The sequence below is a fragment of the Populus nigra genome, chromosome 7 (assembly GCF_951802175.1).
Source record: "Populus nigra chromosome 7, ddPopNigr1.1, whole genome shotgun sequence".
Lineage (NCBI taxonomy): Eukaryota > Viridiplantae > Streptophyta > Magnoliopsida > Malpighiales > Salicaceae > Populus > Populus nigra.
This window is the reverse complement of record NC_084858.1, coordinates 3,214,516-3,228,155: the sequence shown is the minus strand read 5'-3', so window position 1 is coordinate 3,228,155 and position 13,640 is coordinate 3,214,516. Positions and strand designations below refer to the sequence as shown.

The following is a 13,640-nucleotide window of genomic DNA, read 5'->3' as shown; positions in this document are numbered from 1 at the left end:
AACCGCGTGCCTGGCCTGCAATTTTTTTCAAGTCATCTGCCCCTGTTTTTTTAAAAAAATTATTGGCAAACGACGTGTTGCTTGTAAGCCCAAAATTTAACATTTATTGTGGTGGTCGGAAAATTAGATATGTGGGTTTTTTTTTATCAAAAATCTCATTTTTTCAACTATTTCAACCACAAATACTCTTATAACACCAAAAAACTAACCTATTAACCTAATAAACCCAAAAAAGGTTCAAACCACTAAAACAAACCAGGGAAAAAAAAAAACATTGCATCCTTGGCCTAGATCCGGTTTTTAAAGTTACTTTAAGACTTAAAACAACTACTATAAGACTCCCCTCACCTAGTGGAACCCATTGACATCAATTTTAATATTTTTTGTGGTTAGGTTCATCGCCAACAAAGAGCTCTCTCTCTCTCTTTGCTGAAATCCGACAAATCCTCTCTCTTCCTCTCATGAAAAAAAAGGAAAAAGAATTTTATATCAAAATGTAGTTTTTTTAAAAAAATTCCAGGAACCAATCACTTTATAGCAATAAAAGATGGGGAACCAAAATGTACTTCACAAACAAATTTAAAAGTGCCACCTATATTATCCATGTTTTTCATTTTAATCATCTGTCTTTTAATTCAACCTTCTCTAAAAAACAAAATACAATTGGATACTAATTTAAACTAAAAAAAACTCAATTGTGCAAAAAAATATTCAAGGATCAAATGGAATTTAAAAAACATCACTGCTCCAATCCATTATGTTTTCAACTACATAGAAAACACCTCAAGACTTATTTTTTTGTTAATATGCATCAATTTTAAGCTCTTCTATTTTCATATGTAAGATTTAATTGTTTGAATCCACTAAATTTCAAGTATTCTTAGCTTAATATGTGAGAATTAGTGCATGTCGTTTTATCCATGTTTTGAGTTTTTTTTTTAATTCAATTTGTTCTCCCTTTTATCAGTGTTATATAATTCACAAAATTAATACTAGTGATTAAATGCTGATATAAAGCTTATCGACTATTTGTTTGTTTATGTAGCGAAACATGTTTTTCAAACTGCTTTTTCCATGAAGAAGTATTGAATTGATACTTTTTAATGATTTTGATGTGTTGACAAAACAAATTAAAAAAAAAACATGAAAAAAATATTTGGATACATTTCAATGAATTACATTGAGAAAGAATGGGAAAACAAACCTTTACAGCCTATACAAAACTCCAAGTTGGCACTGCAATAACTCTCTTTCCTGCTTGGCCAAAGAAAACTCTCCACCGCTCGCCCTGCTCTCTCTAAATCTTTAATCCTTGACTTTGTACACTCTTACTTCTTCAAGTATGTAAGATATGGATCTTGAGCAATGGTCAAAACATCTGGTCTCTCTGCTTGGTTATAGGTCAGACATTGACGAATCAAATCCTATAATTCATCAGAAGGACGTACAAAAATCATTATCCACTGTTGTTGTGAGAATAAGACCTAAGACCTAAGAAAATAAGCAGTGAAAACTGCCAGACTCAAATCAAACTCACCTTCGCCTCATTTGAGATAGTAGGCTTTGTAGGGAATTCAACCCTGCGAGCTTTGATAATTGTATCTTCACGTAGTATTCGTTCTTGAGTTTGGTCATGCCCAAAAGGGCGTCTGCCAAAAAGCATTTGGTAAAACAGAACTCCAGCTGACCAGACATCAACCTGCATCTCAAGAAAGGGCATTTTGAAGAAGATTAAATAGATGAAGCTTAAGCAGTAAATTATATTTGGTGATAACTAACTCTTTGGAATTCTCATGGAGGTCTAAATAAACTCAATCACTGAACAGCAGGTGAGCAACGAATCAGAGGACCATGAATCCCAAAAAACATGGGACATTCTCATTTCAGTAAATGCATTTTATTCTCTTGGGTATGGCTGTGACTAAATGTCCTTGATGGGAAGAAAATATACCTTTGATGATATTAAAGGAGTCTTGCTGAGCTCAAAGCATTCTGGTGGCAAATACCTAAAATTACAAACGAAGAAAACAGAATCAGAATTTTGCCCATATAGCTAAACTAGAGAAGATTTATCAAGAGAGTAGGAAATAATTGTCTAGGAAATTACTGCAATTGCATTTATTTCTTGAAGCAAAAGATCAAACATTTACAACATCCAAAATCACAGATGACAAACTTCAGTGTTACTTGCCAATAAGTTCCAGCTCCCTGAGATGTAAGTTCCATTCCCTGGGATCCAACATCTTCCTCCACTATCTTGCTAAGACCAAAATCCGTAACTTTTGCAATACCGAATTCATCAAAAAGAACATTCCCAGGCTTCAGATCATAATGGATAATCTTCTGTGCTCTCTTATTCAAGTATACAAGGCCTTGAAATATCTGGACAATAATGATCCTAGCTTCTCTTTCAGGTAATACAGGTGTAGCTTTAAGAACAGCATCAAGATCTTTACCTAAGAGTAGAAAATGGGTAAATGACAGGAAAAAAAACCCGAGTGTTAAGAGGCAAATTCCATAATCCAAATGTTTGGATGCCCTCATATACTGGGTCTTCACTCTACTGTACATCTATAAACAGACTGAAAGTTGTCAAGGAGTTTAATGTCATACCACTACAGTACTCTAAGATTGTGCAGAATGTATTCTGGTCAATTTCAAAAATGTCCCAAAGCCGAACAATGTGATTATGCACCAAGGTCTTGTGAATATTGTACTCTCGCAGTGCGTGCCGTATGTAACTTTGCTTCTTATCCTCACTCCATTGAACATTCAGACCATGTAGCTTACATGCAACATATCTATGCTCCACCAAATCATAAGCCTGCCGGAAATTTCTCACTTCAAATCACTGCAAAAGGATGTGCTTTTTACAATTGCCAATATTGGCAACAGAATGATCTATACTCTTGTCATGTTAAATATGAATTTCATCAAACAAGCAGGGGTTAATGTTTCTATCATGAAATGAAACTACTTGTTGTAAGTTCTGACCTTGTAAACCTCACTAAATCCTCCTTTCCCAAGAAGGTTTAAAAGGGCATATCGGTGATTTAAAATCTGAAAATTATTAAAACGTGAACCATCCTCATCTCGTATCCTTTTCAGTTCACGTATAAGCCGTCCCTTTTCCAGTTCATAGCGGTCTCTCTCACGCAAAATTGTCTCTTCCTCCTGCAGCGAATCAACAACTCAATAACAAAGGAGCACTTGCAACTTTGCAAAATGCAGCATGGAGATAACAGAATGACTTACACGCTTGATGCTCACTAGACGAGATTTAAAAATCTCATCCTGGATGAGAAAATCTTCTTCTTGTGCTCCTAATTCTGCATCTGTACCATCACCTTTGTCTTCATAACAACAGCAACTAATGTTAATACTCAAAGTATCTTAATAAATCACAGATAGTAGATGGACATGGTAAAAGCATGAGGAATAATTCTTTTCTTTTTATTTACTCATTTTTCGGTGATAAGTAATATTATTTTGCTGGGGTTTGAGGCCAGGACAAATCAGTGCAACATCAGTCTATCACCTGTAGTGCAACGGGTGGCAATAATAAACGATAATAAACCATTTTCTTCCAAAAAGCCACCCACCTGAGTTAGCAACGAATATACAGAAACTTTTGTGGCAATAAATTACCATACACCCATCAGCATATAGGCATGCATGACAGCAAGCAAAAGGCCAATCAGAAAGCAGATCATAAATATGGCAGTAACTTGGAAGGCCACAAAAGCTTCAGATAGTTTCTCATAGCCAAAGACATATACCAATAATTTAGAGCATAGACAGCACCAATACCTTGAGACTGAAGATCACCAAAGATCCTTTCTTGGTATATAAATGCCTTAACCATAGTTTGAAATGTGCCAAAAACATGCACAAAGAGTAGAAAAAAGTTACTGCCAAATATTACAAGAAATATGTTTTACCAGATTGTCGCTTCTTCAATGATTTCCGCTGCCGTTCAACAGCCTCCTTGGTTTCTAATAACTGTCTCTGAAAATTAAATCATGAAAGAACATTACAACCACCTATATGGAGCTTCTAAACAAATTCCATAAAACTGGATTTATTGTAAATGAAACTAAAGACTGAAAAGAACCCTTAATAGGAAATGAATTTCAACAGAACATGGATGCGGGATTAAAGATGAAAAACCAGCTTGGGATAATGAGTCTAGTGGAATCATGGCCAATCAACTGAGTGAAATTAGAAAGCAGCAAACTACTAGTAAAGCAAAATACTAAAAAGCTAAATTACAAAACCATTTTCAAAGTTTGGAAACATTGCAAATTAGAAAAAGAAAGGAAAATTGTCAAAAGTAACTCATAATGAAGAAAAAGTGAGCTTGTAATAAGGCAAATTAACTGGAGAGAGAATGATGACTACAGCATACAAGATGGATATTTAGATCTTTCAGCATTTGCCCATCCTCCCACGTCTCGGATATGATAGTTCCAGCTCTGAAATGGAAAGAAAATAAGCACTCCCATATGAACAAAAAATTCAAGGGAAAGTTTCTGCTGTTAAAAGAGAAACCAACAAATTAACTGAAGGATGTGAGCAACCTGCAATGTTATAGAATCAAAACTTGTTGGTATTCTAGATTTTACTTTGAAGTAGCTTTTCTCCTAAGTTGCATTATAGAATTTGTTTTTCCACAAAGTAGATTGTACTGACCTAGTGTCAAAAAAAATAATTACTTAATCACTTTAGAGCCTATTTCTTCACCGGATCATGCAGTTATACAATCCAAAACTTGCACACTGGGACCATGCATGGTTCAAGAGATCATGGTCCCAAATTGTCTAATTCGGTGGTCCTTTTTCATCAATATCTTTTTTCACTACTTTTATCACTCACAAGAGATAATTCTATTAGATAACTCCAAGAGAGATCATTCAAGCACAATAAGGACAAGCTTAAGAAGATGTGAGTGTACCTGATAACACCCACACTGCCAAGTCTTAAAGAATCTTGGCGAACTTTCATCCTTGCTTCTTGTCTCTCTGCTTTGGAAACAGATATCAACAGATCCAATATGATTTTGGTCCTCTGCATCGAGTAAATGAACATTAGATATGATCACAAATCTGCTAATGAAAAACTTATTAAACTACTGAATGAGTGGATAACCTGCCTATTGCTGGTTACACAATGAAGAGAAAATTAAGCAAGCAGGTTAAATGCCTAGTGAAAAAATAAAAACATCAGGAAGATTCCACCTGAAGCCATATGCAAAAGGTATTATCTGACAATTTTAAATCAAGTAAATCAACAAGCCCAAAACTCTTCACCAATTACTTGCAACAACACAAGCCTTAAATGTCATTGCCTTCCTGCTAAAACAATGTTAAATGTTTGGTTCTTTCCAAGTTTCATCATCTCTAGAATCTTCCTGCACCATTTATACATTCCTTATTGGGCAACCATATTTAATCTCCTCATCAACATTACATTTCCCACTTTAGAAAATCCAATTCTTTAGTAAGGGTGCAAAATAAGAGACACAAACAACTTAACCCATTTGCTAAGTATCATATGGCATTATAGCATGCAACGAAACTTGAAACATTTGGGTAATTTTATTACCATGTACTACTTAATGAGAATGTGAGAAAAAATGGATAAAAAACCAAAGTCCCTCCAAAAGCATACCTTTGGCTTCATTTGTTGTTCAAGATCTTTAAGTTCCTTCAATTCCTGTGCAGATATAATAAAAGATCATTAGCCATAGTTAAGAACCAAAATCCATAAAGTAAGGCAAAACCATACCTTTTCTAACTGGTGGCAGAGGTCGTGATTTTTAGAGGCCTCTTGACACGATTTACGTAGATCATCCTCTAGTGCAGCAACTTTAGCATGTAAAGATGTGAGCTCCTCCTAAATCAATTTGAAAAGAAGGATTAGAAATGCAGTGTCAAAACATGTTGTGCCTTGAGGAAAGCATTTCACAAATTGCAATGGCAAAAACAACAGCAACAATAAAATCTAACAAATTGCAGGAATTCTACAAATCTTGAACAATTTAACACCAAATCACTGAACTGATACCTCTAAAGATGCGTGATCACCATTTTGGAAGTGCTCTTTGGCCGTGCTATCCTGTGTAATTAATATATATGTCATTCTAAATAGATTTATATAGATTGCATTCCTACCGTTCTCAACATTAAGCTGCAGAGTAAGGGTTCAGTATGTATGACAAAACATTTCTGGCTGTGGTCTTTTAGTGGCCTTTGCAGTCAAAGTAACGGGTCTAGGACACAAATTGTAGTTTCTTACAGTCAATTAGAAAAAAAATTATTATCAATGCAATAAACAACAATGAATTCCATAAGGAAAGTTGTCACCTAAAGATTCACAAGAACAGCGATAAATGGCCTCCAAATCAGATTCAATTCAAGCATGACAAAAAATAAGAATCATAATTATTTTCATGATATCATTTACAAGTCACTGCAATCTCACCTCATGGTTATGATAATAAACATTAAATGAATAGTAAGAATTATTAAATAGGAGGATGTGTTTGTTTTAAGGAAAAAGAAATATGAGTATATTTAGATTAGTCTATTTAATAAAACATAAGAAAGTCATTGCAAAATAAGGTTTTGAACTAAATGTAATTGGAGAAGCTCACTAAAACCATATTTTATTTTCCTGAAAAAGCATGAGCCTGCTACTGAAGCTCGCCATCTATTTCTCACTCACAATCATCAACCAACTACCATCGCAAACAACTAGCATAGTTTGGCAACCCAGATATTAAGCAAAGAAAGTATTGCATTAGAACAAATGCCTTATCTGCTTTTTTCTGCGTTAAATGATGTCCATTTCCTTTCTGGTTACAAATGGTTGATGATGTACAAAAAATTTGATCAATAAGTTGTGATTGAGTTGGAAAGAAAGCAATTAAGGCATCATGTTAAAGGAAGAAATGAAAATGCATATCTTCCCTTCAGTTTTGTATAACAGTATGAAATTACAATATATTCCTTTTGAATATGGTTATCACAACTCACTTAATTCTTCAATAAACTTTGTGGTAACTCATCTAGAAGCCTTAAAAAAACGCAATTAAACTCATCATTTTGAATGAAAAAAGCCTTAAAAAATGCAATTAAACTCCTCATTTTGAATAAAAGAAATCATGGCATGCCTGTCTGCAGGAATGTTATGCCAGATTTAGATTCCAATTTTCCCTAATACACCATAAATTTCCTCCTGAACGACATACTTCAAACACTACAAAATGGACCTGAAAGAAACGCACACATAATGATGCATAGTATAAGTATAAATGCACCCATAATTGTACAACCAATTCATTGTATTGCACAATAAAGAATTGGCTCATAGTTCATTTGCAACTCAACCCATAAAATCACATCTTTGCAGTTTCCACACACACACCATGGAGTTGAGGAAACTCACTCTCCCTCAATTAGTACACTGTACTGTTAAGGCATATACACATATTTTTTTCTCTCCTATGCCAGGTTAAGAGGAGATAAACTGAGCCCCTAAAAGGAGGAAACCCTTTCTTTGCTACGATGAAATGTAACCTATAACGAAATTGAATTTCGATAAATAGAGGAAACCAGGATTTAGTGGAATTTTTGGAGAAAGAGCATATACCTTGTGACATGAAAGCTGACCATTTGAAGGCAAGGCTGCTGAAACAGAACTTTGTGATCTCGTCTGATCATTAGCTCTCACACCACGACCTCTACTAGAATTAGAATGCCCCCTTCCACGACCTTGTTTTCTCCTATTTGCATCGGTACTGACCTTGGTCTCTACAGTTTCCCCAATCTTTTGCTTTCCATCATTCACTGTCTGTGTCTTTTTTATTGTTTTAAACAGAGATTAGTGTGAAAATATTTTGCCTAAATGAGAGTCAAAAGAGGAGTTTATGTTAAGGAATTGGCTAAGCAACACCTAAACTATGCCTAGAAAATCTACATAAGGTTATCATCTTCTAGTTTACCAGTCAATCATAACTATTGCCTCAAGGTGGTCAAAAAAAATTAAAAAAAAAATGATCGAGAAGAACAACTGCAGACCAAAGTAGATTGTCTAACATCAATCTACCTCAAGATGTTCAAAGACAGCTGAATTATCATTTTCTTGTAATCTCCGGCGCTTCTGAGTGTTTGCTTGTATAAGAAACCCCCCTCCATTCTGCATAAAAGAGGGAAAAGACAAAGTCATGGGTCAGGTAAAATAAATAACTGAGCATAATGTTTAAATGGCTTCCTTAATTGAAAAGGTAAGCTTCCACACAGGTATAAACAAGAATTGCACATTTAGCATCACTTCACAAGTACAGAGCATAGATTAAAAAATTGCATGTGCTCCATTGCAATCTAACTGCAACAAATCAACAAAGTTTCATGTGTATAAAGAGCAAACAGATGTTGCAATCACATTTCCATATTGAGGTCCATCTATGCCACCATACATCAATTTCAACATTCTATTTAAGATCACCATTGAGAAACTTGATTTATCGAGTGTTATTTCTCAACTTTATAATATCAATTACAACACTAGAGCAAAATCCTAACTACGCATATTTCAGCAATGCTAGAAACCAACATGAATCTTTTAGTAACCACTTGTTTACAGAAGCAACATTCCCTCTTGAATATCCATCCATTGCCCATTTTATATAGTCCATCAAAAAGCAGAATCCTCACACATAGCATCCTCTTTAACTCCCACACATAAAACAGAAACTCAAAACCAAAACGTAATGATTAAACATTTTTCAAAAATTCTGAAAACCACATTCTCAAACCAACAAATCATCACCCACTATTATTCCATGTGGAACACATACAGTCCAAACATAAAAATTTCGACTTGCATCTACAGGCTCCTTGCAAATTCCAAACCGAATAAGACCAAGTAATCAATTCAACTTTCAACCAAAGTTTGGCAAAGTACAAGCACATGTGGAATGAATATGAAGAGATTAAGCCCTGGAAAATACAAAGTATGACTACACAGCACATATAATGATTCATAACAACATCAAATATATCGAACAGGTCAATGTAATTATCCTCCAACGTAACAAAACAATCATAAGTTTCACTATTTCTATAAAACCCACTTCAAATTCATAAATAAACACAATGACAACATGAAAACTTACATCATCGTCAGAATCACTAGACTCTGCCAATTCCTCAGGAGGCCCAAATCTCGGACCCGGAGAAACAGAAGACCAAATGGGATGTTTCTGTTGTTGCTGCTGGAGCTGAACAGGGGGGGCAGGATAGACAGAAGACACTTTGCCAGCCATACGAGCTTCAAGTTTAGCGATTTTAGTAGGCAAAGACTGGTCCGATTGGTTTGAAGAGTTTGAAGAGAAATGCATTAGCATATCATCAGACATTGTATGTAGAAAAATGGGTTACGTTTGGAATCCAAAAATAAACCCTAAAATGTTAGCTTTTTGTGAAGAGAGTCAAGGGTTCTGGAAAAGTCTTGATCTTTACAAGAAAATAGTGAAGACATGATCATGCAAGGAACTAAAGCAGTTTCTCTTTTCTAGGGTTTCGAAGATTAGTCAAGAAAAAGAGAAATCATAGAGGGGGTTAGGGAATTAGTCAGGACAGGAATAACCTGAGAAGGACAGGAAAAGGAGAACGAATGATGAGGTTCTGGCTTGTTTTTTAGAAAAGTTTCTTTTGTGTATTTTTTGGACAAGAAAGCAAAGGGGAAAGGGAGGGTCAAAGGGGCATGGGAGTTCGAGTTGGTTTTGATTTGGTCATGGTGATTAAGAATTTGAACAAGTTAGGTCAAGAAGTGAAAAGAGATTTGGGACTTCGGACATTAGAGGAGAAAGGAGATTCATCTGCCTAATGGCTTTGATAGCAAGGCATGCGATGGGAGCCAAACCCACTGGTGTTAACTCTATTCTATTATTCTTTCTTGTTTTGATAAAAGAAATATGTCTATAGAAACCTTCAGACCTCTCTTCTTTTCAACAGTAAAAATTTTATTTTAATTAATATTATATTCCAGTTAATTTATATAAATCTCAATTAATCTTACAAGTTTTAAAAATAATAATTATATAAACAATTTTTAAATTTATAAAACTTAATCCGGTATTCTCTATGAAGTACCTGTAAGCACAAGTTCTATTTCTCAAAGAGAGGTCTATTTGTCTATGGTGAGCAGAGTTCTATTTCATGAATTCGAACATTCGTCAAAGAGAGGTGAAATAGACGGGCCAATTTATAGGGAAGCAAGGCCTTACATAATTTATATAAAAAAAAAAACTTAATGGAGGAGTCATGTAATACAATTTATTGAGATGATATTATTTTTAATATATATATATATATATAATTTTATTTTTTAATATTAAATTTATTAAGAATTGAGATTTTATAATTTTTTTTCAATTTTTTTTATATGTTTTATTCTAAACTTATGTTTCGTATTATAAGTTTAATAAATTAACTCAGTTGATTCAAAAAAAAAATTAATTAGTTTTTTTAAAAAAATTTATTTTTTAACATTGGATTAATTAAAAATTAGATTTTGTGATTTGTTTCAGTCTGTTTTCTATGAGGTTATTCTCATTTTATAACTCAGGTTACGGTTTTGACGGGTTAACCCTAGTTAACTCAAGTTGTTTTTTATGTTTTTTTTTTAATTTCACCTTTTAATATTGGATTGATTGATAATTGAACTTTATAATTTGTTTTAATTTGCTTTTTAGTGGGTTATTCTAGTCTCATGACCCGGAACATGGATTTGATAGGTTAACCCGAGATGACTCGGGTAATTTTCTTAATTGATTTTCTTCAATTCTATCCTTCAATATTGAGTTTATTGAAAATTAAATTTCACAACTTGTTTTGATTTGCTTTCTATAAGATTATAATAATCTCATTATTTGGTATGATGATTGACAGATTAACTCGTATTAATTTAAATTAATTTTAATATGTTGATGTCTTATTATTTATTAAAAAAATTTTAGATAGACTGACACGATTTGGGTAGGTTTTGTTATAAGAGAAACCTGTAATCTTCCTACAAATTGCGACTCTAATTAAATTTGAATTTTTTTACTATATGCTTTTAATTAATTCCCGTCTCAATAAAAGTGTTGCTGCCCTCTTGATGATATGATACACACAAGTAAAAACTTAAAATACCCCACTCAATGGCAGTGCCAGGTTGATAAGGTTCTGCAAAATCTATAGCCCAGGAGTTGGAGAAACTTGGGAGCTAAATTCTGCAATTATATCAGCTTTTTTCATGAAATACAGAGACAACTTTTAAGCAAACGATTGACAAATCAATAAAAAAACCTAAGAAATTGAACTCTTAAGGCATGTTCCATGCCTTGATGACCTTTGACTCCCAGTTGATTATGAGCATAGTGTGAACATAAATCACTTTTAGTATCTGCTTAAAAGCATACTATTTCATATACTTAGAAAACACAGTGTGAAAGGCATCGAAGCTCAAAATGTTCAAAGAGTGAAGCCCTAGTTGACACATATAGGTTGCATCATGTGGCCACCACATGCTATTGTTTTATATTTGAAAAAATTGGGAAAGAAGCTTCATGGGATCTTGTTTTTTGCTGCAATCCATTGCTAATTTAGATCATATACGGCATGGAGCAGCACGGTTGTTGTTGACCATGTAAGATTTCCAGCATATTAGCACCATTAATTTCCATGCTTCAATACTAATTAATAGATCACCGTTAAAGAAAGCTTCTACTGCGTAAGGAATTCGGATCATGTAGGAAATTTCAGCAAATAAGAAACACTAATCAATAACATTAAATAATAAAGGTCTTACACAGTACGAAACTTGTATATTTTTCTCAATAATGCGCATAATTCTGTTCAGCATTTACTATAAATACTTCGATAGGAAGGCCTTACCACACGACCAACACACTCTAGCTAGCAGCTTGAATAGTTTGTACAACAGAATCAGATACTGCAAACTATTCATCATCAATGGCTGCCCTCCAAATCTCCAACTGCGAGAGCCAAATCTCTACTGAGCTCCTCATAGCTCGGGTAACGCAAATCCATGCTAGCATATCCAAGCTTAGCTCGTTAAGGCCTTCGAAGCAAGTTAATAGCCTCTTCTCTAACCTTGTGAAACTATGTGTCCTACCATCATCCATAGACATTACTGCCTTGCCTGAAGAAGTGCAAGCAATGAGAGAAAGCCTCATCAATTTATGTGGCCATGCCGAGGGCCTGTTGGAGCTTGAATTCGCAACGTTCTTGAGCAAAATCCATCAACCTTTGAACAACCTTAACCTTTTTCCGTACTATGGGAACTATGTCAAGCTAGCCAACATTGAATACAGGATCTTGAATGAAAGTGGGGTGCTGCAGCCAAAGAAGGTGGCTTTTGTGGGTTCAGGTCCAATGCCTCTCACTTCTTTTATAATGGCTACGCATCATATGAAATTCACTCACTTTGATAATTTTGACATTGATGAGGCTGCTAATGATGTCGCTCGTCAAATTGTTGCTTCTGATGTTGAACTTGAGAAGAGAATGAAGTTTGAGACGGGTGACATAGTGGAAGTTAAAGAGAAGCTGAGTGAATATGATTGCATTTTCTTGGCTGCCTTGGTTGGCATGAGCAAAGCAGACAAAGTCAAGATTCTAGGCCATATAAGGAAGTACATGAAGGAGGGTGGGGTTCTGCTGGTGAGGAGTGCAAAAGGGGCTAGAGCCTTTCTCTACCCTGTTGTCGAGGAGCAGGATGTTCTTGGCTTTGAGCTTCTCTCCATCTTTCACCCTACTAATGATGTGATCAATTCAGTTGTTCTCCTCCGCAAGCCTTCCTTTTAAAGCATAAAAAGCTTCCATTTCTTGCAAAACTGGTCCAGGAGGCAATTATGGAGCTCCAATCTTCTCTAGGATGCGTCAGTCTTCTCCACCAGCTGATCTTAGCTAGAGAGCTGCTATTTTATCCAGTTTTCTTATTCCTGCTGCTATGTTATCTAATAGCACCTCTTCGTGTTCTGTGTTTGGTTTTCATGTTTTTTTTAGTTCGGATTTTTCCCTTTTGCTACGTTTTCCTATATGAAATCTAGCCAGTCCGCCACCACCAAATAACCTAAAGATGTTGTATTCCTGATAATAAAAAAGAGGGGTGATATCTTTTCTTTTCTTCCTTTTTACTATATGATCCTGTTGTTTGTGCACAGAGAGTTCTACTTCCCAATTCGTTCAAAGTCAAGTCATCTAAACGAATGCAATGCTTTTCAGTAACTTTGGAATCTCTTGTATGAACACAGCACTACTGATGAATTTATCTTCTACTAATATTGAAGACGACTCTTTAAGGGATTGGAAACTCCAGCTTTTCAGGTTTTTAAATGTGGATGCCGAAATGAAGTAATTACCACAACAAGAAACTTATCTTTTAGTGCTACCTTCATTTTACATTTTGCGGTTAAGTGAAAAATTTCAACTTCAGGAGTAATATTTGCGAGCTGAAATTACTATTCTTGCATGCATAAACCACCATGTTATTTCAGAAAGGTAAAAATCAATTCTTTAAACTTAAACCGCCAGCTATCCTTCCAAGGTTACGATAAGGTGTGTGGA

General features: G+C 34.7%; 2 protein-coding genes across 4 annotated transcripts; one reads left to right on the top strand and one right to left on the bottom strand.

The window, feature by feature from the left end:
- Positions 1 to 1,067: 1,067 nt before the first annotated feature.
- On the bottom strand, positions 1,068 to 9,957 carry LOC133699928 (serine/threonine-protein kinase TOUSLED-like). Of its 3 annotated transcripts, XM_062123450.1 has the most exons (16): positions 9,179 to 9,956; positions 8,110 to 8,199; positions 7,654 to 7,860; positions 6,067 to 6,117; positions 5,788 to 5,895; positions 5,671 to 5,715; positions 4,955 to 5,067; positions 4,409 to 4,475; positions 3,942 to 4,008; positions 3,256 to 3,353; positions 2,995 to 3,174; positions 2,614 to 2,824; positions 2,192 to 2,456; positions 1,952 to 2,006; positions 1,538 to 1,699; positions 1,068 to 1,424 (listed from the first exon to the last, which is right to left on the bottom strand). In XM_062123450.1, the coding sequence occupies exons 1-16, from the start codon at positions 9,419 to 9,421 to the stop codon at positions 1,329 to 1,331; spliced, it is 2,058 nt and encodes a 685-aa protein (XP_061979434.1). In that variant the 5' UTR covers positions 9,422 to 9,956; the 3' UTR covers positions 1,068 to 1,328. The 3 variants fall into 3 exon arrangements, 2 of the variants coding, with proteins under 2 accessions (XP_061979434.1, XP_061979435.1); XM_062123451.1 differs by lacking the exon at positions 6,067 to 6,117; XR_009843342.1 differs by lacking the exon at positions 1,068 to 1,424 and having other exon boundaries at positions 1,644 to 1,699; positions 2,108 to 2,456; positions 9,179 to 9,957.
- A 2,004-nt stretch (positions 9,958 to 11,961) lies between these two features.
- Positions 11,962 to 13,210, top strand: LOC133698202 (nicotianamine synthase-like). The gene has a single exon (XM_062121055.1). It carries the CDS (start codon positions 12,024 to 12,026, stop codon positions 12,876 to 12,878), a length of 855 nt encoding a protein of 284 aa, XP_061977039.1. The 5' UTR covers positions 11,962 to 12,023; the 3' UTR covers positions 12,879 to 13,210.
- Positions 13,211 to 13,640: the final 430 nt, after the last annotated feature.